This window comes from Aythya fuligula, chromosome 4, assembly GCF_009819795.1.
Source record: "Aythya fuligula isolate bAytFul2 chromosome 4, bAytFul2.pri, whole genome shotgun sequence".
Taxonomy (NCBI): Eukaryota; Metazoa; Chordata; class Aves; order Anseriformes; family Anatidae; genus Aythya; species Aythya fuligula.
The window spans coordinates 61,466,606-61,493,987 of record NC_045562.1 but is presented as its reverse complement, the minus strand read 5'-3'; the positions used below and the strand labels follow the sequence as shown (position 1 = coordinate 61,493,987).

Sequence of the window (27,382 nt, the reverse complement as noted above, 5' to 3'; positions counted from 1 at the left end):
CTCCCCTCTCCCTCTCTGGGACGGGGGAGAGAAATGGAAATTGAAGCCCGTGAGTTGAGATAAGGACAGTTTAATAAGACAGGAAAATAATAATAATAATAATAATAATAATAATAATAATAATACAATGATGATAATAGTACTACTAATAGTAATATGTACAAACAAGTGATGCACAATGCAATTGCTCACCACCCGCTGACCGATGCCCAGCTTAACCCCGAGCAGTCCGGCCGCCTCCCCCCGGCTAGCCACCCCTATATATTGTTTAGCATGACGTCAGATGGTATGGAATACCCCTTTGGCTAGTTCGGGTCACCTGTCCTGGGTCTGTCCCCTCCCAGCTCTTACTGCACCCCCAGCCTGCCTGTTGGCAGGACAGAGCGAAAGTCTGAGGTGTCCTTGGCTTGGTATAAGCACTGCTCTGCAACAATTAAAACATCGGGGTGTTATCAGCACTCTTCTCATCCTAAGCCAAAACACAGCATTCCACCAGCTACTAGGAAGAAAATTAATTCTGTTCTAACTGAAACCAGGACACTGCTGCTCCAGTAACTGCTGGATATGTTGCCTGGTTCTAATCAAGCTTGAGAAATATCCAGGAGTTCTTAAAGCTTTCTTGAAAATACTCAGATTCTAAGTAGAGAACAGACCCCTAAGGAGAGAAGGGGCACCATCCACAGTCTGTGGTACATGGGTAATGAAATTGCATATTCAGGCCAGCAAATCATTGCACAAATGTCCTCCTGACCACCTACCATAATTTGACTGCTGTGAATACAAATAAGTGAGAGCATCCAAAGGATAAGGAATGGGACTAGGAGCTGGGCCTCCCAGGGTTTCAGGGCTGCTATGGAAGACAGAAGAAGCCAAGAGTGAACCAGCACAGTTCACTCAGTGCCAACCAGCACGCAGTCCTACAGGATCCAAACATAACAGGCACAGCAGGGCACTGGCAGCAGTTCCAGACAGGGTGAGAGGATGAGTCAGGTCCAGAGTCCATCCAGAAACAGTACCCAGGAGACAGACTGAAGACAGGACTTAAGACATAGCTCAAGTAAGGATCTGGGAAATTCCTTCCAGTATGTATTGTTAAAACTATAATTTGCTTTCTGTGAGGCAATTTAACGTAAAAATCATACTTTTAATAATCAGAAACATGGGATATAGAGTAGGTGTATGATAAACGTTCGAATCAATAAGCACTTAATTCATGGAAGGCGTGCAAAACCTTGTTTTCTCTTTGTAGGAACATGGTCAAATTCAGTGTTTCAGAGAAGTCTGTAACTGCATGTTTTCTGTAATGAGAAAGCTTGCATAAGAGTTTGCTTTCAGCAGTTCCTTTGTATTTCCCCCAGCTTTCCTTTGCAATTCATCATTCCTTTGTTACATAATTGCAATTTGGAGAGATGCATGTGTTGTAAGAAGAATCACAGAAGTCAGGCAGGTTTTAGAGAGGTTAACTTCTTCCATATAACAGCTGTTTGAAGAGAGTGGTTTGGTTTGGTTTGGTTTTTAAATTAACTTCAGTTCAGCCCACAGTTTTGCAGTGCGCTGACAGAAAGAATGGCTTCATTTTGAGGGCAAAAATGGCATAAGGGTGGAAAAGAGCAGAGAGGGGGCAGATGGCAATATTTCCTGCAACAAAAGGTTTGTACTGAGAATTGTGTAGTGGAATTTACTTTCCATGCTACAGATTTTTTTGGTTTTATTTATTTATTTTTTTTTTCCAAAATTGTTTGAATTTCTTTTATGTTGCTACAACAAATCTCTTTTTGGTAGAACCATCTGCTATCAGTTATTTCTATTGTCTCTTTAGTGCTTTAAAAAATATTGATGCTATTGCATCCATTGGCACATCAGGCTTAAATGACATGAAGAAACTAGCCAAGTGGGCAGCAGAAACAAAACTTGATCCAAATGACCCAAACAATGCAGCTCTGATGCAGATGATTATGGTAAGTGTTATTTTCAGAGCTGTAGGGCTAATGGAGCTGTGTTTTATCACGGATATGCTTGGGTGAATGTTAAGAAGTAAATGTCTACTAAAAAGTAAGATTTATTAATCCATTAGTTCAGTAGTATTCTAGTGGTAAAAAAAAAAAAAAAAAAAAAAAAAGGTATTAGGGAATATGCAAACTGATTAAATTACGTATTAAAAAATCACAAGTTTGAACTTCTTTTTTTCCTTAAAATTCAGGCTTATTCCCAGTGTACTCCTATGGTATTAAATAGGAAGATGCTCATTAGTGATGTCTGCACAAAGTAGTTTGTTGTTGGGACTTTTCTAGACATCAAATTGAGATGCTATTCAGATAGTTGAAGTTACATAAAAGAATCACATTTTTCTGCTCTTCAATGTTTTGTTTATGTTTAGGGGAGATAGAATACACTTAAGAATACAGTAAAATTCAGTGTTCTCATGCGCTTTGCTCAACATGAATCTGCTTTAAAACATTTAATGTTTCAATCATAATTTGATCCATTTTAACTGCTTCTGCTTAAAATGAACTAAAATGAACATTCTTGCAATGTGCCGTTAAGACTTAACAAAAGTTACTTTGTAGACTTCTCTTCCTTGGTATGAAAAGTTTAATAATTTTTATCTAATTTAGGTTGCCACTAGTGGCGAGGCACATGTTCCTGATTTCTTCAGATTGGAACAGTTGCAGCAAGAATTTAATTTTGTTTCTGATGAAGAATTTAATAGATCAAAGAGATTCCGACTCTTGCAGCTCAGAAACGAGGAGGTGGCAGAGTTCCGAAACTACAAGCAAGTCCCTTTGCATGAACGAGAAATCAGTGAGAAACTATTCCAGGTAGATTGTTATCTGAAATTATTTGGAGTGCATGCTCTAGTAAAACATCATATTTCTTTTCTAGTTGTGCTGATAATATTTGACTTGCAGTAAAGTCAGTTAGTCTCATCAAGAACGTACAGGTTTACTGACATTTAAAAAAAAAAAAATAGAATTTTTCCATCAGTCTTTTCTGATGTTATTTTAGTATAATTAAGGTAGCTTCCCCGCAAGGAAACAGTTATGCAGCTATGCCATGGAAGTGGAAAAATACAACACAACAGCTGCTGTAGATGTGAATTTTCTAAGAGATTTTTTTTATAGGTGATTTAAAATACAGAGGGTAATGCAAAGGCTTAGGCTTATTAACTTTTGAACCTTTTCTGTGATGAGTGGTAGGAGGAATGACACTAATGAGTATTAAAACCTTTTAGTGTTTTACTACAGCCTATGTTATTTCTGTTTCTGTACAATATTGCAGTTAGCTTACCCAGTCCTTGTCTGTTAATTACCCTACCAAAATGCAATGTGTGCATTTGTTATTTGGTTCATACTTTAGTTATATTCAATTCCACTCTTACTGTTAAGTCACACATTCTTTTGTTCTTTAGCAGTTTGTGTATTTAAGGAGCATTTCAGTGTGTTCATTGCCTTCTCAGGATCAGAATCATGTCAGATTTTGGCAACTGCTGCTTTATGCCTTGTATAAATTTCTTTGAGCAATTCCTTCCTTCCATTCCTTTTGGGTTATATCTTTTTAAAAGATACTTATTAACTCAGATCTGGCTCTTCATAGTAAACATTTATCCTTTTCAAATATTAGATTAGTTTTTTTATCTGCTATCAAAGATGTACCAGAGCTTTAAATATATGCTTTTGATCCAGTTGATTTTATGGACTAACTTTGTTCATTTCATGTTATCAGCCAAAAAAACACAGTTTAAGAAATGTTTTTTCTGTTTGTTTGTTTTTTTTTCTTTTTTTTTTTCTTTTCTTTTCCTCCCTCCATTAAGGGTAACTTGGATAAACCCACAATTGCTTGTTCCAAGTTCATGTTACAAGACATGGTCTTCAAAACTAAGTTTAAAAGTGGTATTTTTCATAGTTGGTTTACTAGCTATTTGGCAAAGAAATCAGAAAACTCATAGAATTGTGGAAATATTGTTCAGAAAACATTGTCTGGAGGTGAAATGTATTCCTGCTTTCCTGAGATCCTGCTTTCCACTGAAGTGATGGGGCTGTTGTCAGAACTAGGTGAGGCCAGCTATGTTGTTTGTCTGGCCAAGTCTTGAAAAGTAGGAGATTACACACCCATTCTGGATAACCTGTTCCAGTCCTGCACTGCCTTTCCAGTGATTGATTTATTTTCTTGGTTGGTTTGTTTTTTCATGTCCAACCCAAACCTTCCAAGTTGTTCTTAATGGCTGTTCTCCCTTGTGATATTGTCTGGCACTACAAAGAGTTTGGCTCTATCTTTTCTGTAACTGTCCCTCAGCTAGGTGTGGGCAGATAATGGATTGCCCATTAATCTTTTCCTCACCAGACTAAGTTGAACCTCTTGTCCAGTGCAAGAAAGACACTGAAATACTGGACCAAGAACTCCAGCAAAGAACTCCCAGAACGTCTACAGGGCAACTGGTATTCATTTCAGCCCATCAGTTGGGTTACAGGCTTTTTTTTTTTTTTTTTTTTTTTTTAATCAAATATCAGGCAAAGCAAAATCTCCACACTCTGGATGCTTAAACAGTGCATCCACTTTCTCACTGTGCAACTAGTGACTTTATTATACTATTAAATTACTTTATTTCTTGAATGCAAATTCAAAATAGCTCAGTAATAGTTTCTCACAAAATTACCTACAAGTAAGGATAGGCTCATCTGGTGTTAGACACTAAGAAAACTAGTTATGTTTTAAAATGCAGTTCAAATATCAGGTCGTCTTCCATGAATAACATATCACTCCTTTTTATAAAGGATTCATCCTATTGCAGCTGCAGCAATACAAACCAATTCCAGTAGAAATGGAATTTCAGTTTACAACAGCAGGTCAGAGTCCTGCTTTAAAAAGAAGAGAGGGAAATAAAGTTATTCGTAGTAATTTAAACCACATGAACCTGAACTTAATGGAATTCTTTTCTCTATTCAGGGAAGTTGTGCAGTGCTGTTGCTGTGTACATTAGCATTAAAAATAGTTTTATGAACTTCTGACATCTGTTTTGGTTTACTTTGATCCATACATTAATATTAATGAAATATTTACCATTTTTCTTGTATGTAGTAAAGCATTGGCTATATATCAAATCACAAACTCTAGTAAATATTTTAGGACTATGAGAAAAGACTACATGAGAGGAATGTGATTGACAGCAAACATTACCTAGATGCACGCAGAGCAGTTGTTGCCAACTATCTACAAAAGGTAAGTGGCAAAATATGCGGATCCATCATATTTCTCTAAGCCGTTTGTTGCTGCTGCACTTGGATGCTTGGTTTCCAGGCATACTAAAAAATGATTCAGCACTAAACTTGACCTACAGATGTTTTTATAATTCCAAGTTAGGCCTGAAACAGGTCTAATAAAACAAGTAGAGGTTTGTAAATGACTGATAAAATGTTAATTGAAAAGATGTATTTCCTCAAAAAGATGCATTATAGAAAATGACCACAAAAACAGATTTTTCGAGGAGTACTATAAATCCTTTTCTGGTCCAGTGTCCCAGAGATCTGTACTGTTGTGTCCCAAGTATTCATTGATTTCCTTCTCCCCATTTTCCTTCTTGTAAGTTGTGTTACTAAGAATTTATCTCCATGAAAGTGTTCCTAACCACTGTTAAAAATCATTTAATGTGATACACAAAAAGTCTTGTCCTGCAGCCAAAGGTAGCAGGCATATGACATTACCTTCATTGTTGCATTAGAGTAATATTCCCTTACCTTGATTTATTTATTTATTTGTTAATGTTAGTGTGTCATTCTCTTTAATCCTTGGTGTGTGTATGTGACACACACATTGGTTGAATATGGAATAAAAGTTAGCAATTTTGGAGTATTTTGGCAAGTAACAAATGAGACACATGTCTGCCAGTTTATTACTAGTACTGGAAATATCAAAGGTAGATAAAATCCCAGCCAGCCAGCAAAACATCTGGGATGATTATTAGGTTGATATGATGTAGGACAAAACAACTTGCTTGCTAGCAGTAATGTTTTGTAAAAGAATTAAAGACAATGGAGAATATTTGAATCCTCCAGGCAAGTCTTGGTAAGTACCAAAACCCAGATTCAGTATGATAATATCAAAAACTATTTTGAACAGATCTATCACATCTGTGTCGGCCCTATATGCTTTGCATAATATTCATGTGCATATGCAAACATACAGTTTATGCAGTGCGCTGAATTGTAGTACAGAGTTAAATACCTTATGGTATTTAACTGCTTGTCACTCTTGTACAGGAAATAAAAGTAGTCTTTTTTAAAATAACACTTGGGTATTTTACACTTCTATAAATTGTCAGATGTGCTTGAAAATTAGATTGCTCACATCAGGGCTGCAATTCATTTCACTCTGAAATGTCATCTTTATATGATGAGCACCTCAGCACAGTGAAAGATTTCATAACTTAAATGAAAACTTTTACAAATAATGAAAGGAGATGTATGGTATAAAACTTTGTTATTGCTCTTCTGCAGCTGATCTTGTAATAGAACAGCACATATAAAGGCATCACTAGCCTGAGTAGTAGACAAAAAAGAAATATTAAAAAAAAAAAGACAATGCTCTCAGTCAGTCTGCTTCTATACTTTTATATAGCTGTTGAGAGAAGAGGGAAGTCTTTCATCAGTTTGTGACCTCAACATAGAAATGAAAGAAACCAAGGATTTTTAAATATTTGTTTTAAATCATGGTATTAGTAACACAGGCCTTGCTGATTGTCCTGCAGTCCAAAGCGTTGCCTTTAGTCCCTGTAGTTAATACTATATACATTTCTGTACAGTCCTTTCTGTAACTTCATTTAGATGCCCAAAAGAAATATCTGTCAGGGTCATTTATTGTAGTGATTGTTTCTGATGGTGGGCTGTAATTAGATAAGACTTGATTTTCTGTTCTTGTGATGTATGTTTTCATATGTTTACATCTGGCTAGCTTATATGTTTCTAGAAAATCATTGTATTCATAACATAAATTTATATTATGTTCCAAATAAATATCTGGTGGAAAGAACATTGATATGACATATAAAAGAGGGATAAAATGAAGAATCTATATTTGAAATTTTTGTTTGTGTTTAATAGACAAAATGCAAGTGTTTGCAGTGGTTTGGGATTAGAAGTGTAATTTTGTCTCTTCTCCCTCCCTTTCTCCACATTCACAGGTTCGAGAATCGGTAATAAACCGTTTCCTAATAGCAAAACACCATTTCCTTCTCTCTGATCTTGTCAATGAAGAGGAGATTCCTAGCCTGGGGTAAGGCAGTTATCTTTATTGATTCAAAGTTAATTTGTGTAAATTTGTCTCTGATCCTTTTTTGCAAATTGTACTGATGTGAGCAGCCAAGGAGATGTTCAGTGTAATATATTGTTTTCCTGTCGCCATATACCCCTCTGCCAGTGTAGACAGAGCATTGATACACAAAGCATATAAAAACTTTTTTGAGGAAAACAGCTAAGTTTGCTAGAAATAACGTGATAGCATGTAAATAAGTTTTAGCATGGTATATTTTCATGATTCTGTTTACCTTACATTTCATCTGTTTCTGTATGCTGTTGCTAAATATCTATGCTGTTTACTTTCAGAAATGTTGCTGATTTGGGAAATATTTTCTCTTTTTTTGTACAGTTATTATTTGTTTTATTCCTTATGTACCTTCTTTGAATTTTTGTTCCAAATCTCGTACTTCTTGATTTTGACATTTGAGTCATCACCACATAGATGATTCTTAATTAGTGTTGCTCACTGGAAATCTGTGTAAGTAAACAGGTTGTGAATGGTAGATATTTTTCTTTCTTTTAAAAGAAATTTGCTTGTCTTCATTCTAAGTGTGACACACTTGAAGTACAGCTAACACTTTCTGAGTCAATGGTATAAATCTAAACAGTCCCATCTGCTGGAGATACAGAGACTTGCTCTCTTAAACAGGGTTCATCCTGGTTTTCAGTTTGTTTTCACATCTCAGAATGGGAAAAATCCAGTTGTGACTATAATCAGCTTTTGAAATTGTTTAAGATTAAATGCTTGGTTTGCTTTTTGTTTATCATGAATACGGATTCAAATTGGATACAATTTGCTAATTAATATAGTTAGTGAATTTAAAATAACACCAATAAGGTATCTACTTACTGAGATTTCAGTAACTCAGATTTATCTTAAAAGTAATTAAAGAGGTTATTTGTTTTTTATATATAAGGAAGTAATGCTATTGGCTATCAGTTTTTAAAGTAGATTTTGGAATGTCTTCTGTCACCAAGGTATTTTTGCAGTTAATATCAGTAATATGCAAAAATATGTATCTTTTTTATTCTTTTCCTGTTTTGTTTTTTTTTGCTTTGGTTCTGCTTTGCCTTGGGTTATAAGTTCTGAGGGTCCAGGGTATGTCGTGGCATATTTATTCTTTCTTTCTAATTCTTTCTAATAATAGGCTATTATTAAACAATAATAGCCTATTGTTTATTGTACATAGCTGTGTAATTAGCTGTGTAATTGTACATAGCTGTGTAATCTCTTACGTATTTCATAGAGAGGTTGTCATCTACTAGATCCTTTGTTTATAGCACTGTAGTTATAGATCTATCTTGAGTTGTCTTATTTAAATCTTAGGTATTTTTTTTGGGGGGGAGGGAGGGAAGAAAATAAAAATATTTTGCACATTGAAGTTAGAATTTATGAAATATAAGACAACTGGATTGCATAGTACTAAATGGTAATAACATTTTGACATTTCATAGAGGTTTGTATGACAGTAGCAGTGTGTATTTCCTTTTTCTGTTAGTGCATAACTAGCATGTGTGTCATGGAGACACTGGAATTCTGGATTCTGTGCAAAAATGACTGAATGTCTGTTTTCTGATTATTAGTATTCTGGGACTTGGCCTCTTTAAACTGGCAGAACCAAAACGACCATTAAAGCCAAGAAGAAAAGAAAGGAAGAAGGTCACAGCACAGAATTTATCAGATGGAGACATAAAACTGTTGGTGAACGTCATTAGAGCTTTTGATATTCCAGTGAGAAAACCAGTGATGAGGTATGTTTAAATGCTTGTTTTCAATCCAGATTCATATTGGAGTTTCAACTGTTTTGAGGATAGCTGAAACAACTGATGTTGAAATTCAGTCATGTGTTGTTTTGATCCTCATGTTTAAAGCATGTATAGATTTATCTTGTTATTTAATAATAAAAAATGCTATTTTCAAGCTTTTAGAATAATATAACCATTTATTAATACCTGCTAAATTCAAAAAGTTTTTTATTAACTACACATCTGCTTGAGGAAAAAGCTGCCTGGAAGATAACTTGTAGCTTTGACAACATTATAACAATGTTAATATTGGATTAATTGCATCTTAAACAAGCCTTCTAGTTATACTCAAGGCAATTTAAATTCATAATATCTTAAATATAAAAAAAAAATACATATATATTACAAAATTCCAGTTATTCCTACTGTATCTCCTGAGCGTTGCCTGTTGGCCTTCTCAAGCACTCTGTGAACTGGACATTTAAGGGAATGGAGTGAGCCTTATTTGGCTTTTACTAACTTTGAAGGTGAGATCTTCAGGCGTATTAAGGCAATGCCTGTGCTGCATGATGCTGTGTCCTGAGCAGTCTGGTGCACTTTCATAAGTGGTGTATTGCAGCAGCATTATCGCTCTTGCTCTTCCAAAATGAATATACATTACATTTAAATCAGAGATATCTTCATCCTGCTAGGATCTTCTGCTTGTTTTAGTTATTGTTTAAATGAAAAAGAAAAAGTTCTATTGGATTTTTGTAAATAAGCTCAAATGGAGAAAGAAGCAATTCATATAAGAAATATGTTGACAGGAAGGAAAAGATGAGAATTTGAATTTACTGTCAGTAGAACAAAAATAGCTGAAAACCCTCCCAATATTTTGGATAATCTGATATCTTATTTTGAGCTGCTTTTTCTGTGAATAGTTTTCCTTTTATAATATCTACCGTTGCTTAGTACTGAAAAAGTTATTTGGAAACATTATAAAAATAAGCATATTTATCATTTATTTTATTTCACTGATGAGTTGCTGACAGTGTAAACTTCATGTGGGTTTAATTTTGTCAGAGAGGCTTTGCCTAGATACCATGAAGTCTACACAGTTCATGAATTCTTTGGGGATTCATCTCCTTAAACTGAAAAGGCTGTGTCTCAATAGATTGTCCAGGGGAAGTTTTAAAAAAATAAATAAAATAAAAATATGGGGTCTATAAATTCTTCAGAAGGAAGAACCTCAAGGCACACAGCACTTTTGCAATGAAGCTTACAAGATCAATACACTTGCTACCCCACTCTCACATGTTTTTTCTTGTTATTTGACTGAGAAGTTATCCTTCCTAGGTTAAAGTCATAATATAAAGATACCAGAAGCGTTTTGAGAACTTTGTGTGGTTAATGTATGATGTGAAGGATTCATATTTGATAATAGGTTCTCTGTCTTTTCATGATGATGTTGTCTGTTTCTTCTCATAGCAAACCTCAACAGCCATCCAAATCTTCAAGGTCATTTAACGAGATGTTTGCAGCCTCTCCATCAGCCCAGAGCCCAACCGATAGCGCAGATTGGGCATTTGACCAGGTATGTTGTAAAACTCATGAAAATTATAGCAATCATTTGTTAACATGAAATAATGAGCATTCTCCCTTTTCACATACATGTCAGAAAGATATCTTACTAGTAACATTAGCTTGCCCACTCCTGGATCTCCAAAATGATAGTTGAGCTGCAAAAGATTCAGAGAAGGATGATAAAGATGTCAGAAATCTAGACTGGCTACTGCACAGTGAAAAATGTTTGGACTTTTCTGCCAAAATGGCAGTCACTGGGAGTAAGGGAGAAGGAAGAATATGATAGAGAAACATAAAACAATGAGTGATATGGATAACAGTTGACTGTTCACTGGTTCGTTCAGTAGTATGAGGGGTCATCAAACTAAGCTGGTAGAAGCTAGGTTCAAAAAAGAAGCTTGTAATTCTTGATATGGCAGTTCCTATGTGCTCAGAGAAGTTGCCTGTATGTATTGTGGACAAAATTGATTTGCTTGCATTGAAGTGGACATTGAAAAATTATTTGGAAGAATGATCTATTGGGAGTTGTCAAATAGAAAAATTGTTACAGGCTTAGGAAAGTCCCTCCGTCTGAAGACAGCTGAAGCCTGAAAGAGTAACAGGAGAAAATATAGGCACCTGCTGCTGTGTTCTTACTCTTCTGTATGACTGTTCGTGGCCATTTTCACAGTCTGAATTTTGGGCCTTGTGTTCTCTGTCTAAACCAGCAGAGCCTTTCTTATGACTGATACTGAAACTACATTTGCTTGCTATTGAAAACTAAGTTCAGCATCCTTCTGAATGAAGATGGAAATCCACTGGGTTTGGGTTTTTGTTTGTTCTGGGTATTTTTGTGTGGTGGTGGTGTATGGAAGGGTTGTTTATTTGTTTAGGATTTCCTTCAAAATTATAGCTCCTTGAAATGTAGAAATGGTTCTGACATGAGCATTTGAATGCTAATGAAATGCTCTGTTAATGCATTTTTAATTACGTTAGGGGTTTGCTGTGTCTAGTAAAAGTTGATTATCTGCAATAGAGACCATTTTCAGAGACAGCCAGGGCTGTGGCAGTAGGATTCTTGGATTACAGATAAGAGAATACAAGGGCACTAGTGACTGGATCACCTGTTTCCATTTCCTTCTTTGATTAGTTAGCCAGGAGTTTTTACAGACTTGGGGGAAAATGTGGCTTTCCTGGTGTATACAATATATGACATATTCTGGGTACACATCACCTTTTTGAAATGTTAACACACAAAACAAAAAAGCTTTTTAAATGCTTAGAGAAGCTTGGAAAGTGCAATATTTGAGCTATATTAAAAGTGTTTGTCTGGACTGGACCAGTGTGACCTTCACGAAGCATATGCTTATTTTCTTTAAATACATGAAAATATGCAATTTAGTATGTTCTGATGAGGCATTTTATAGAGGCCTGTTTTCTTTCTTTTGATATCTTTTTTACAGGTTTTAGTCCGTCCTTTTGTAGAAGTTTCTTTTCAGCGAACAGTCTGCCGGACAACAACAGCAGAAGGTCCAAACCCCAACTGGAATGAGGAACTTGAGCTTCCATTTAGGTATAGCAATACGAAACCAAATTATTTCTGAGTAGTAAGAAATCAGTTTGAGGATACAGATCTATTCAATTTCCCCGGTTCTATTCAAATCACAGTTTTTTGTGTTTATTCAAAATTTCAGAGCTCCTAATGGTGACTACAGCACCCACAGTTTGCAGTCAGTGAAGGATGAAGTGTTCATTAATGTTTTTGATGAAGTACTTCATGATGTTACAGAGGTGAGTTCATAATTGAAAGTCAGTGTGCTTTACAGAATATTGTGAACTTTTTGAAATTGTCAGAGTAAGACTTCTCAGTGTAATAGTTGTCCTGGTTTTGGCTCACCCTCCTGAGCCTCTCTTTTCTCTACCTTGTCATTTGTTATGTCTAGTCAATATTGCAATACTGTTGCAAAAAAAGGAGCAGTCTTTACAATGTTAACCTTTGTTTGTACAAATTAAGGTTGTAGTATATAGTCTGCTACTAGAGTTCAACATGTCTATGTAATCTTTTACTGATATTTAATGATACTTGAGGTAATAAAATTGAGAGGCAACACATGAATAGTAGTCTGAATTCTACTCCTAAACTTAATCAGCTTCTTTTTCTTTTTTTTTTTTTTTTTGCACTAAATTCCAGGTGACTTATCCCAGTTCCTGTATTCTTTTATTAACCTTTTTATGCTCTGTCTTACCCTGTTTTACAAGCTGTTTGGTGAAAAGTAGGCTCTTTGTGTTGGCATAAGTCCTTTCCCTGTTCAAGTCAATGAACCCTTTCCCAGTTAACTCAGTATGCATAAAAATAGCAGCCCTCAGTGTTTACTAATAAAAAAATAAAAATATAAAAATAAAAAGTATTTACTTTTTTTTTTTTTTTTTTTTTTTTTTTACCAAAAAGTAAATAATGCACACATTTCATTGAGAACAGAATTCTGCCCTCAGAACTGAAATGGTATTTGATGAAGCAAAAAGAAGAAAAAAGGCACAGTCTTGAAACTCAGATGTCACTCAAGCATTTGGAGAAGTCTTCTGGTTTTTAAGCTTGTAGGCTGATCATGCTAGATTTGGAAATCACTGAGGCAATACATGTGAAAACAACGCTTCCATCCCACAGCTATTAGATTTTCATACAATTTTACCTTCAAAGGCTTTTTTGAAATTCGAGTAAAACATTTTATGAGAAGACGAGCACTTAATTTACTTAGTCTGGGAAGACTCCTGTAGATTCTTTGTCAGATTTTTGAGATCTCCATCACAAGTCATACAGGACTTGCACCCTGAAATGCAAGCTCATCATGTCAAGGACCATGACATTTTTGTTCAGCATCTGGTGTTCTTGAAAAGCATGCAGAATAATTGTCATAGTAGTAATTGAATTTACATTTAGAGTAAGTTAAATGATAAAAATCCTGTATTGTTTTAATAATTGTCTTCATGAAACCGTTGATTGAATTTAAATAAAATGAAATTGTCTTACAAATTCTTATGTTGGCCAACTTCTTAATAGGATGATTGTGACAGAAGAAGTGGTATCCACACTTGTGTTGAGAGACGCTGGCTGGGATGTGTTAAAATTCCATTTACTACCATATATTTTCAAGCAAAGGTAAGCATCAATAACTTGGAGGATATCTCCTAAAATAAAAGATGGAAAGTGGGAAGGAATTAGGGTTAGGGTAGTCAGATTTAATTATGTTCTCTGTACTTCTCAGTCTATTTTTATGGATCTGACTAAAAATATCTTTGAAAGTGTTGTCCTTTGTCACATTTGGTGTGTATTTGTTAGTAAGTTCGTTCAGCATTTCAAAGGGAGAAAAGATAGACAAGCATACTTGTGCACTAATAACACAGCCTGGTTTCCTTCAGTAATGAAGTTAACACAGATTCTTTAGGTGGTTTTGACAGTGGCTTTTGAGATTTCTGATACTGCATTGCTTAGATAGTTGTTAAAGAAATTTGACCTGACTCTTTTTTTCAGACGTCTGATGAATCACCATGTTTTCACCTTTGCCTTTCCCAGTCCCTTCTTTCCTCTGTATTTAGAATACTTCAAGAGAAGCTTTCTTCAGGAAATATCAGCACTTAGTCATGGGAGTGTTAGGATAACATGCATTTCTTCATAGAGGACAGGCTTTTTTTAATTATTTTATTTGTCCAGCCACCCATCCTGAACTTAGATTAAAGCAGCTAATTTTTCACATCAATAGCCTTTTTGTTTCATAATCCTGCTTTAGAATTCTTGTTCTGCAGGGCAGTTGCTTTCATGTGTAGATCAAGCTGTCATGCCACAAGTCTCAGTTGCTTACTTCATGAAGATTCTGGCATCAGTTACATACCTAATGACAGAGATTGGTTTGCTATATGGACAACTTGTCAGAACTATAAAGGCTTTAAAACATCTTGTGAGCCTCTTGGATTCTTTGGGTAGAGGGGTCTCAATTTAATCTTGGAGTTCAAAGGGGTTTTCTTGGGCCATCCTCTTGCAAGGCATAACAGAACATAACTGTCATGGGATTCAAGAAAGCGTGGCATTCTTCTCATTGCTGACAAGTTTTGGACAGTGCATATCTAAGTAGTGTTTGTCCACTTCCTTCTGTTAGATCACTAATAATATGCTTTCATCAACTTGTGAGGCAAATCAATGAGTATGTGTGCTTGAGGGTTGTGCTGCCCTGTAGAAAGAATGAAGTTCTCATTGACTTAAAGAAAAGGTAAGTAGTAAGAACTTCCAGCCTCCTTTTCATAAGGCTTGGGACATCCTGTGCAAACAATGTCATTTAACGTGACCGCTATTGTTATAGGTCAACAAACAGGAAAGAACAAGATCCTTTACTCTTCTCAGGAAAATGTTCTATACCAAATGGATGAAGTTCACCTGAGAAGTGTGTCTACTCACAACCCTGACAGACTTAGACATTTTTACAGACTGCATACCAATATGTAGTGAAAGACAACCCATAATCCATCTTTGACTGACAATAATGGTACTTCTTGTTGTGTCAGCCTTTCCGTTGTAGGACCAGACTAGCTCCAGGATTGCTGTCAGATGCACTCCTGACTCTCTTTTGGAGGAGGTGTTACTGGTTGAGAGTCCTGAGGCACAGTGTGAATGGCTGCACAGATCTTCTCAGCATTGTTTCCACATGAGCAGGATTTCTTACTGAAGTTGAAAAAGTGTGATCAGTCCCGCAGTTATATCAAGGTGCCTCTAGCAATTAAATTGCAGTGGCCAATGAAGCATTTCTTCATCCTGTTCTGCTATATTGCAGCAGAAATTGTGTGATTTATTTAGTCTTCTCCTCATGAAAACTTAATTTTGCTCTTAAATGTTTGATGAGCCAGCCCAGTGAGTCATCTCTTTGTCTTCATCAGGAAGATGTCCTTCCTGTCAGCAGTCATCCTGTCCAGGAGGATGGAAGACTCAGGTCTTTATGGCCAATTCTTCATATACAGCATAACCTAAACAGCATTAAATTTTACCTAAAGCCATATCTGAATTCTGCCCAAATCAGGTTAATCTTCTTGCTTTTCTTTCAGAGCTGTGTACTTTTTGAGCCTTGTTCTAGCAAGTGGAGGGCATGCCATCTCTTTTCTGATATGACCTTTCAGGAAGAGCTTTCTCCTGTTTGTGGTGACAGAAGGAGGTGCAAAGGGATGATGAGTCTGCCAGAGCTCTCTTCCATGGAGAAGCTGGCTGAATGGGCCTGGTTCCGATTGCACTCAAGAAACATCAGCAGTTTCTACATGGAAGGTGCTCCAGCATCTCACAGATACATCCTGCTCAGAGGCAAAGGCACATTGGTGTGATGCTGCCTTCAGAAGGGTTGTCCTGCAACCTGTATTTTGCCATTTTGTCACGTTTTCCAGGTCAATAGTGCCATGTGGAGATTGCTGCTTAGTCTTACCAACAGTCTGAAAATACACAGAGAAAAGCACTTGAAGCTGAAAAATTGCATGCCTGTCAGTCTTCTTTGAGAACAGTTTACAGCCATGTTCATTCATACCTTATTGTCCACTATTTCCCCACTCAGCAGCTTTGAAAGACTTAAAGAATGAGGATTGCAGTACAGAGACCAGATGTTGACTCCTCCTCATCAATATATGTATTAGCTGTTGGTGAGGAAGGAGCTTGTGGATAAGTGTTTCTTGTGGGTAGTGCAGTATGACAGTACACATTATCCTTCCTGTATGGTGTTAGTCTTAAAAAAAAAATAAAATAAAATAAAAATAAAGTAAAAAATTGCATGTTTTATTTCTTTTGAAGTACTTGTTCCACGGGGAGTTCTGGGGTGTGTATGCATAAAATAACGCATATTTCAAAGCAAAACTGTGAAAGGCTGGCAGTCTTTTTCTCTAAGAACTAGGGTGTATGATTTCCATTGCATTGAATATTAACACCCATAATAAGCAAAAGAGACTGAAATCAAATAGTAACTAATACCTTTGACAACGAAATGTCTCATGGGTTCCCCGCAGGCAATAAGTACATGTCACGTACTCTTGTATTACTGTTCTGGAGCTCAGAATAATACAGAAAGCGAAGGAATAAAGTACCTGAATACCAATACCAAACGTATCTGAGAAGGAAGTCTTGCTTTTATGAGAATTGTTTCATTGGTGTTTTTTTTATCATAGACAGTTGATATGTGTGGGCTACTGTGTGTTGTAGATTGATGGTACATTCAAGGTGGATATTCCTCCAGTGCTGCTTGGCTACAGCAAAGAGAAGAACCTGGGAATGGAGAGAGGTTACGATTCTGTGCGCAATCTGAGCGAGGGCTCCTATATAACACTGTTCATTACCATTGAGCCGCAGCTCGTTCCTGGAGAGTCTGTCAGAGAAAAGGTAACTACCAGTAATTAATCATGTTCTTGCTGTTTGTTTCCCGTGGTGCAGTTCCTGAGATGCATACAAATACTTGGGCTTACTGCACTGAAGGACACAAATACAAGTACTGAAGGGCATTAATAACATCCTGAGTGTTCCACTTCACATTATGTAGCTCAGTTCAATTGAACTAGATTCACCATTAAGTGAGATGGACACTTAATGCTCGAAAAATAATTTCTGCCAGGTATCTAGTTCTAAGGTTAGTACAAAGCAAATTTGTATTTAATGCCTATGAGCATATCATTTTCTCATTTACTTCTGTAAACAATGAAGTGTTCATTTGAGTATTTGTGAACAGAGGAAAAAAGAAGCTGGCAGGTGCATCCACAGTATTCTTGCCTTTATGTTTACAGTGTTCAAATATAGCATTCATTATTTAGTGCTTTGTGCATGTCTCCAGATCTTGAAGATAATTACTTCTAAGCAGCAACTGTTATTTTTTTTCAATTATTTTACTAAACCAGAAGCGCCTTGCACTAACAGCAATGTATAGTTAAAATGAATACGCCACTTGCCATTTTATGTCACATTTTGCAGTGATTTTGAGATCTACTCAGTAAGGATGTTTTTCATGCACAAACAGCAGCAGTTGTTTTTGCAGATCAGTGCTACATTGGTCATTTGGAAATTACCCAGTCATATGGGTGGGTTTTTCTGCTCTTATGCAATACTGTGGGAGTTTTTACAACTGAGTACTGTTGAAAACAAAGAAAATGAGCAGTGTGGATTCATGGATGTCTTTTAAAGTTAATTAGTTTGAATGATAAGATTATCACTAGGGTTTTAAGTAACAAAAACGCATATAACAGCCTTTGAAGCATCTTTAGTAGACAAGACATTATTCAAGAGGTTCACGACCTTCACATACAATACTTAGTTGCTAGGAAAAAAAATGTACTGAACTTGAAAGGAAACAGACATGTACTGGAAGACCAGTCATAGAAATTCAAACAAGGGGAAGATTCCTGTGAAGTGTTATGGACTGGATGTTGCGAAACTTGACTTCTTTAAACAATGAACAAATATTCAGGTATTTTTTTAGATGCAATTTGATGCTTGGTTACCAAAATGTTATGTATTGTATTAATGCTTAGTAAAGTTATGCAGTTTGGTAGCTATATTTAGAATTGAACAGTTTGGTAGGGGAAAAAAAAAGTGTATTTTATTAAAGTCATAGATCTTATTTTATTCATAAGTCATAGATCTGTCATAAGTTCTATTTCACTTGAAATACAACAGGAGTAGGTAGCTGCCCCTTACCAAAATTCAGACATAAAGAACTAGAAAGAGACCAAAGTGTTTTCCATTCTGAAGATGCAGGAAAGAATCATAGTGCAGTAAATCACAATATGGGAAATGAGTCCTCTTCTAAGTAGCACGAAATACTGCATACCAAAGCTGAACTGGAACAAAGCATGCATTGTCACTGAAGTACCTTAAAAGTAAAACCAAAAATGAGGAAAATCTTACTGAGGTAGGAAAACTATTGGTACAGACGATTCCTCATATAAAATTTGAGGAACAGTGAAAAAACAGTTGGGGTGAGTTCATCAGTAGGAGTTTTGCCTGATTCTCATTCTCTTTACATTAGAGATTTTTCTGTATCTTCTAGAAATTATACTTAGCAGCAGACGATTTGTTTACCTTCGATACTAAGACAAACCAAGTTATTGTTTTAGTAAACACTGTATAGGATTTTCAAATCACTTTTTCAAATCAATATAAATTGAAAGCAAAATAGAATTTCATATTAGAAGTTCAGTAAAGCAGAACCAAATTAATTAAGAGGCTGTCCTATTTTAGGTGGTATCTCTAAGGAGATCTGTACTAAAGTGGCAAGTGCTTGTGTTCTAACCTTGGCTGAAAAGTAATAACTCTATGCTGCACTTCCCCAAGTGTAGCATAAATACTTATTGTAGAAATTGATCAACATAAAATGACAAAAAAATTAACTAAATTTTTTTTTCTGTCCTTTTTTCCTATTCCTAGCCAGTCCTGCTGTAGCGAAGTGATTTGAAATATTTGTGTACTGTTTCAGGATGCTAAGCGTAATTTTATTTTAATGTTACAATATCTTTTTTTCTTTATCTATTTTTCCTCTCTTTCATCCTGTCCTTCCTGAATCTCTATATAGATGAATGAAATGCTTAAGAAGGTAAAATATTAATAAAGCTAACTGAGAGATTCTTGTTGTTCCATGTTTTAAGATTTAGCTTGGTTCAGCAATCTTTTTGCACTTTATGCTTTTTGACTAACATCATATTTGTTTATTTCTGCATAATATTTGCAGTGAATTATTACAACAAAATTTAAAAAGTGCCAGAGGCTTCGTATTTCAGCCATTAATTGTGGTTAAGAAGAGTCACCATTATGAGTGTTCTCTTCTGACTTGGAGGTCTAGCTACAAGGTGCTGCCATTCTATCTCTGGTTACTTCAAGAAGAAGGATTACAAATGATGAAGTGGTTTAGTTTGAAATAAGTGTTATGAAGTATGAGCTTTAATTCTCAGCACCACTAGAATTACACGAGGGATTCTAAGTAGATGCAAATTACTTTGATCCTAAGACCTTTAAAGGATGACATCTTAGGTGACAGAGGAGCAAATAATTTTCATTCCTACATAACGTATGCTTTTCAGTCCGAGATTTGCATCTGGAAAAGCTCATCTAAAAGCTTTAAAATTTTAGAGAAGTCTGAAAAATAAGAACCCACTGAAAAAATGTCTTGGACCTTCTCTGCAAATATTTTGGCATTGTACGGGGTTGTCCCAGTAATGTTTATATAAACATTGCTGGGATTTTGTGCATAACCTCGATTGTGGTTTTAATGGAGTGAGTGTTACATGAGTAGCGTGTAGGATTACTCTTTTGGTACCTAACCATAATTGTTCACCTTTGATTTAATGTGTGATGTTACACAGGCATCCCTGCACTTTGTTTGGCATAGCTTTCGCTACATTTTTAGTGCTTTAATAAAGCCAACTATAGATACGGGTCACCGTGTGCATTCATAAGTAAATCTAATTGCCTGCTTTTCCATTACCCTGAGCTTTTATTACCTTGAGCCAAAGTACATAATGCAAGGAAAGTGCAAAGGGCTATTAGGAAGGAATTTTACGCTCCTTTTATGCTTCAGCAAATGGCGAAATAAGGCCAAACATAGTAAAGACTTAACCCTAAATTATAAATAAAGCTATTTTTATATAAGTTCTACTGTCTTTTGAAGTTTGATACCCAGGAAGATGAGAAATTGCTCCAGGCAGCAGAAAAGTATGAAGCTGAATGTACATCAAAGTTTCCAAGCCGCCAGTGCCTAACAACCGTAATTGACCTCAATGGGAAAACAGTTTTTATTACCAGATATGTCAAACCTCTGAACCCACCACAGGAGCTCCTTGATGCCTGCCCTGATAGCTCTCAGACAACGGCAGTAAGTACTTAAAAAAGATAACGAAGTTTCTGGGATGTAGATTTCGGAATGTGTGTTCATGCACGTGCACGTAGGCATGTAACATTTTATGTGTTTGCTGTATAGCTATGCTTTGTTTATTTAAGGAGATATGAAATAAAGTGGTAGTGACTATGTGTGATACACAATAAGTGAACCCTTAGTGATGCTGGAAAAGGGTATTTGTCCTCTCTGGAAAAATAAGTGTCTTTTGATAGCCAATACTCATTAATATAAAGTTATATCAAGCCTCGTGAGAGTAAATTGTATCAGTCTGTGGTGTAAGTTCTAAAACGAGCTAGCTGCTGCTATAACAGGGTTAGTCAGTGTTTTGTCATTGGTGTCTTGGAAACAGCACTGTGCTGCAAGTCTAGTATAATAATGCCTTCATTATATGCCTGTGTAGAGAACTGAAGGGATGACTGGCTATATTTTGTTTCCTTGCAGGAATTGGTGGCTCGATATGTTGCTTTGATTCCTTTTTTACCAGATAGTGTGTCATTTGCTGGAATTTGTGATTTGTGGAGTACATCAGATGTAAGTAATGTATTAAATGTGAGGGTTTTTTTATCTTCTTGTATATGATGCAACATCCAGCCAGCCCCTGCTTTTGGTGAGAGTTCAGATTAGATGAGCTCTTGAGGTCCTTTCCAACCTGAATTATTCTGTGATTCTATTATTGCGAGGACTGGTTTTTTTTTTTGTAAGTCATTTATTTCAAAAAATGCAAAATTCCTTTATCAGAGGACAACCAGTGCTTGAAAAAAGTTGCTCATAGTAATATGAGCCAAAACTTTTATCGTTGATAGGTTGCAATTGAGCCTAAGAATACTGAGGCCTTGAAACTTTTCCCATTTTTTTCAGTTACAAAACAATCCAAAATAGCTAGTCATGCACAAGTGGCAGAATGCTGACTGATGGAGACTTTAAAACTACACTTAAAATTGATCACTGTAAGAAACCACAGAAAAACACTGCTTGTAATTGTCAGCAGTAATGGGAGATGTCGCATTCTGCCTGGTGCGAATACGATCCATGGAATAGGAGCAGGTATCAGGTTAATCCCAGATGATGATTGCACCATCTCGGAGCCTTTGTGCACGCTGTGGTGCAACCAGCAGGCAGCTCAGCACCACGCAGCTGTTCGCTCGCTCCCCCTCAGTGGGATGGGAGAGAATCATAAAAGGTAAACATGTGAGAACTGGTGGGTGAGATAAAGACAGCTTAATGAGGGGGGGGAAAGAAAGAATAAGAAGCGGGGCTGGAGGGGAAGATACGTATTGCTATTTCTTACCACCAGCCAACTGATGCCCCTGAGCAGTGGCTGCCTCCTCCCCAGTTTTATGGTATGGGACCACACCACATGTTGTAGGACATCGCTTTGGGCAGCCTGGGCCAGCTGTCCTGGCTGTGTCCCCTCCCAGCTCCTGGTGCACCCCCAGCCTCCTTACACCCAGGGCAGTATCAGAAGCTGAAAAGTCCTTGGCTGCGTGTAAGCACTGCTCTGCAACAACAAAAACATCGGTGTGTTATCAGCAGTATTCTCACTAAATCCAAAACACGGCACCATACCAGCTACAAGGAAGAAAATAAGCTCTATTCCAGCACAGTGGAAAAATCAGAATAACTCAAAAAAACGTGGTTCTTAGGGAAAAATCTCAGATCTACTTCATGGATTTTCACAGCATTCATTCTTGCTATGTGCTTTCTGCATGTTGAAGCAGTGCCTAATAAACAATAAAGGTCAGTTACAAAGATCCAAGAGGATTCTTTTGCTTCAGAAGTGTTAGAAAATATTATTAAATGTTAGAAATGGAAACTTTTTACTAATGCAAACTTTTTTTGTCCCTCAATTAGCAATTTCTTGATCTTCTGGCGGGAGATGAGGAAGAACATGCCGTGCTCTTGTGTAATTATTTCCTTGGTATGGGGAAAAAAGCCTGGCTTATCATTGGGAATGCTATTCCTGAGGTAAGAGGATTTTTTCTTTTGGTCTGAATATCGACTTTCATTCTCTGAAGTCTTTGGTTCCTATCAGTGGTACAGTATAAGTATAGTATAAGTCTTTGGTTCCTATGAGTTACAAAATATGTGTAAGCCTTGATTGGACTTGGGCATGTATAAATGGGGTGTCCTGGAAACAGGTCATGGGGAAAGTCCATTCTTAGCCTGTGGCAGCATTAGGGTGGGATTGGCACAAGTTGAGAGGTGGCAGGGGAGGGTTGGAGGCTTGCTGAAGCAAGTAAATTCTCTGTCCAGTTGATGGCAAAGCTACAAGAGTAATGCATTGCTGTAGGCTACTGTGTGAGCCCCCTGTAGCAGTAATCTGGCTAAGAACTAAACCTTTGAGACTCTTTTGCCCATTAGGAGATGCTTTTATTTTTTCCTCATTAAAGCACTTGTATTTCCAAGTAATCAGTGCTGCTGTTTTGAGAGGGTAAGACTGTTTATAATGCAAATTTTCACCATTAGCATCTCCAATTAACAAGCACTTGGGAAAGTTTTGCTGAAGAGAATTTCAGTAAAAACCCCTGTCAAGACTAATTTCCTTAACACGTTCTCAGACAGTGCAGCCGCAGCAGCAGGCACTTGGTTACGCGCCTTCCACTCCACAGCTGATGGTGGGGGTGGTCCTTAACAATGCATTCAGCTTCTTCATGCTGTGAGGAGAAAGATTATTTGTTAAAGTACCTGGAGAACAGGGGGGATAACACGTTGAAGAGAAGTTTAGGGATTTCCCAGCAATCTTTTTATGTTCTGTGTGTCTGAGGGAAGGCTGATGGATGAGCCAGGTGTGCTGCCTAGATGGCAGTCACCAGGTAGCACACGCTGATACTGAGGTGGCAAATGTTAAACATTCCTGTGTATGGACTTTAACATCAGCTCTTGGCTGAACTAAGAGGACTTTCAGGGTCTGTGTTTAAAAATGGCTCAAAGCTGCATGTCTACCATGTCTCTGCCACAGAAGAGCACACATTATTAGGTAAGCATTAGGTGACTGAATTGTAATGAACCTGTACATTCTTCCGGTTTTCCAAAAATGTACTACTAATCTCAATACTAAAAATGCAAAATTCCAAACAATATAATGTCTACTGTCATTGAAGCCCATTTTAAAACATCTTTCTCCTATTTTTTCTTTATAGGGACAGACTGCATACGTATTAACTTTGGAGCAAAGTCAGTATATAATTTGGAATCCCAGCACTGGAAGTTTTTACAGGCAGTATGATACTTTTTGCCCGCTACAAAATGTGTACTGCCTCATCAGCTGTGATAACGTAAGTGTGCCTGGGCTTTTCATATTTCTGTACTCATGAAAGTTCATAATTTAACATTTTTCTTGGCCTTTTGCATCACTTGTTCATCAGTTTAACTACATTTATGCAGTCATGTTATTAATGATTCTATTCAAGCTTAGTTAGGTTTTTCAGCCATTTTAATTAAATACATATAGAAAGATTTTACCTTTTTCTTAAATCATGATTTAGGTAGATCATGACATCTGTCCATAGAAAATTCGTTACTGTGTTTTAGTTACCAAAAGCGTGTTGAAGCTAACGGGGTTTTACTTTCCATCTTGGATAGCCTGTGTTCAGTTTACCACTGCTTAGCTGAGGGGCAGTAAGTCAGCAAAGCTAATGGTTTCCAGCTGAAATGTAATTTAAAAATGAAAAAGTAAAGCATACCAGGAGTCATTTGGATTGCATACATGAGGGTGGGTACAGCCCTCAGTGGTCCAACATGCCTAACACAGAGCTGGCACTACAAGGTCTAACAACTGTATTGATACTCTGCCTGGCATCAAGCCTTCCTGTCTATTTTTTGTCTAAGTTACGAGTAATACTAGTGCATGTTCATGGTGCATTATTTCTTGTGTGACTGGGAACACTCTGGGAGAGAGCAGTGGGGGAGAGAAGGCAGCAGGAATTGCTGCTCAGCTCAGGGAAGGTGAACCAAAGGTTGCAGAATGACACAGGGCTCAGCCTGCGTTGGAAGGGACAGAAACCCCAGGGCACTTTGCTGCCAGTGTCACTCCCTGGGTTGGCTGAAAGCTGACACTCGCAGGGACAGCAGAGAGGTGAGATGTGCAAAACTCTCAGACTGAGGAAACATAACACAAGCTTTAAAAAAAAAAAAAAAAAAAAAAACTTTTTTATTTGAATTGAAACTAGAGGATTTTAAAAGCTTGCTTGTCAGGTTTTTGAAACTGTTATAAGAAAACAGTGAGTCAGGTTTCCGTTACATACTAAAATATAGTAAATGCTTGTTTTTATTTCTGTATCAAAAACATACCTGGAGAGGTCCTTTGAAGTGTTATGCATTGTATGTGTGTTTTGTTGTGTTGATTTGTTTTATATTCTGTGGTTTAATTCTAAACACAATGAATTTGGAAGAAAATTTAACATTTAATATTTAATTTTGAAAGTGTCAGTTCATTCTCTCATTGAAAGTGTTTCGGAGCTTGGTGAAGTTGGTTTGTTAATATTTAGTACTAAACCTGAAGTAGGTTTGTTAATATTTAGTAGTGAAGTGGCTGCACAACCTACTTAAATTCTGCATCATAAGCTTGAAATGCCCATGGTGCTGGGGTGCAGGAGGCTACCAGCAACCCCAGCCACAGCTGCATGGTGCTGTTGGAAGAACTTCATCAGAATTCAGCAGAGACTTGTGTGGTAATCCAAAGGAGTGGGATTGCAGCTCAGGGCAGGAGAAACTGCCTGTATTGTAACGCAGCATCGTGCGGTGCTGGAGTGATGGTGAAGGCAGAAAGCTGGTGAAGGCAGAAAAATTGCCATGGTGGGCAGTGGGTTCAGTTCAGCAGGAAAAGGTGCCAGCTGCAGACAGTAATTGTGGCATACACTGATTGCTGCACATACTTAAAAGCATAAAACATGATAGCCCAACAACCTCCCTTTTGGTGCAAGAATGCAAAAATGGCCTAGGTTAGCTGTAACGCTACAGGAGTGCCTTGATTCACATGGCTGCGTACTGGTAATTGGCGTAGATGGAGGTCCAGGTTCTGTAGTATTTTATTGCCATGTAAGTAAAATGTGTTTATAACTTCGTTTATATGTTAAAATGAACTTGCTTTCTTACAGATTTGGTTTAATATCCAAGAGCACGACTCCCCAGTAAGGATAAGTTTTGATATCAGCAAACCAAAACTTTGGAAGCCGTTCTTCTCAAGAAGCTTGCCATACCCCGGTCTCAGCAGTGTTCAGGTACTCACATATATATATATATATATATAATCAATTTAAGGGGTTGAGAGATCACTGACCTAGTAGAGAGGAACAGTGACTAAGTTCTTTGGACTATCTGATGTAGTATTAAGTAGGATTACATATATTTCTGTAATAGGCCTGGTTTTAAAAACCTTCCCAGACATGCCTTAAAAAAAAAAAAATAGATCAGGAATACTGAAAAGTACTTGTTTTTTTATACAGAACGATGCACATCCATGGTCCTCTGAGTATCTGTTTAAGATCTCAGGACAATGGTGAAGTACTTGGGACAAATCTTTAATGCAGCCATCTCCAAAAATCAGCTTGACATTATAAAGAAAATATCAACTTTTGTCTTACAGCTAGAAAGGTGGCATTTCAAGCTGTGCATATTCTTAGTAAACAAGTAGGAAATCCTCTACAGTTAATCAAATTTGTAGACAACAGTTGTAGCTTACTAAAAAAAAAAGGCCAACCAACAAAAAAACAGCAGCATTACACACAAAGATCTACCTAATCTTTTTAGCGTAATTATGATTTTTTGTATACTACCAAAGTAGTAATGCCTGCAGTTATATTGCTGTATAGCTAGAAGAGATCATGCTTTTTAATATGGAAATGTTTTGCTTAATTCTAGCCTGAAGAATTAGTGTATCAACATTCAGACAAGACTGCTGCAGTGGAACTACAGGGCAGGTAATTCTATCGCTAAAACAAATGCTGTCAACATGAAAAGATTGCTCACTACAGGGGGAGCACTTTCTTGTGTTTTTCCAGTGTATTCTTATCTATGGTCCCAAAACACGCCTTGAATGCTAGGAATTGAGAACAGCCTAAACCAGAACTGGTAGTTTGAAGAATCTTTGTTTCTCTTTTAACAGTTCCTTCTGTGAGACAATCTCTAACTGATCAAGCATGGCTGTATGGTTTTCTAGTAAGCCAAAACAGTGTTGGGGTCAAGGGGGCTGAGTGAATGTAAACTTAAAAAGTATGTGCAAACCCCTGGCCTTCCATTGGTACTGAATGTGCAGACAATATAGCTACATCGGCATTGATTTTGTGCTTTTAGGTATGGTGAGTTTCACTGAGGTCATTTATGTTCCCTATAAGCTGTGATAAGAAGTGGGTTGAGGGAGATCAGGTCAGAAGCCCATTAAATACTGGATGTACTATATTGCAGGATTGAAAAAATACTAAAAGAAAAGATTATGGAATGGAGACCCAGGCACCTAACTCGCTGGAACCGATACTGTACCTCTACCCTGCGTAACTTCCTGCCCCTGCTGGAACAAAACCAAGGCAAAGATGTAGAAGATGACCATCAGGCAGAGCTGCAAAAACAGCTTGGAGACTACAGGGTAAAGTTTTTAACATAAATGGCTTGTGCTGTGACGGTAGTGAGTGGAAATAGTAGTGAGCTGGAGGGACCTTTAAGTCACACACACGTTTTTAGTATCATCCCCACTGGCATAGAACTGTATGCCTTCTGCCCCCCAAAAGTCAAGGTAAATCTTATACCAATGTTGAACCCCTGTAATGTTTACAGGGTGAAGTAGCAATGGTCTGTTCCAGTTCATGTGAAAGTGTTGGAGATGGATATAAACACAAGTGTAATCTCCTGTTGTGGAGGTAGTGACTGGTGGGGTACAGCAGTACTATAAGAACAATATACCCCACTTAGCTTTCA

At 37.0% G+C, this 27,382-nt stretch overlaps 1 protein-coding gene across 1 annotated transcript in view; it reads left to right on the top strand.

The window, feature by feature from the left end:
- Positions 1-27,382, top strand: part of CC2D2A (coiled-coil and C2 domain containing 2A) — a 58,896-nt gene that overhangs the window by 30,079 nt on the left and 1,435 nt on the right. Inside the window, exons 17-34 of the mRNA XM_032186927.1 lie at positions 1,820-1,958; positions 2,616-2,819; positions 5,125-5,217; positions 7,175-7,266; positions 8,874-9,041; positions 10,503-10,608; positions 12,041-12,150; positions 12,272-12,368; positions 13,636-13,734; positions 16,798-16,974; positions 19,154-19,174; positions 20,246-20,449; positions 20,915-21,004; positions 22,325-22,438; positions 23,614-23,748; positions 25,570-25,692; positions 26,333-26,391; positions 26,876-27,053. Of these exons, the coding sequence (XP_032042818.1) occupies positions 1,820-1,958; positions 2,616-2,819; positions 5,125-5,217; positions 7,175-7,266; positions 8,874-9,041; positions 10,503-10,608; positions 12,041-12,150; positions 12,272-12,368; positions 13,636-13,734; positions 16,798-16,974; positions 19,154-19,174; positions 20,246-20,449; positions 20,915-21,004; positions 22,325-22,438; positions 23,614-23,748; positions 25,570-25,692; positions 26,333-26,391; positions 26,876-27,053 (2,209 nt within the window). The remainder of the gene's footprint in view (positions 1-1,819; positions 1,959-2,615; positions 2,820-5,124; positions 5,218-7,174; positions 7,267-8,873; positions 9,042-10,502; positions 10,609-12,040; positions 12,151-12,271; positions 12,369-13,635; positions 13,735-16,797; positions 16,975-19,153; positions 19,175-20,245; positions 20,450-20,914; positions 21,005-22,324; positions 22,439-23,613; positions 23,749-25,569; positions 25,693-26,332; positions 26,392-26,875; positions 27,054-27,382) is intronic.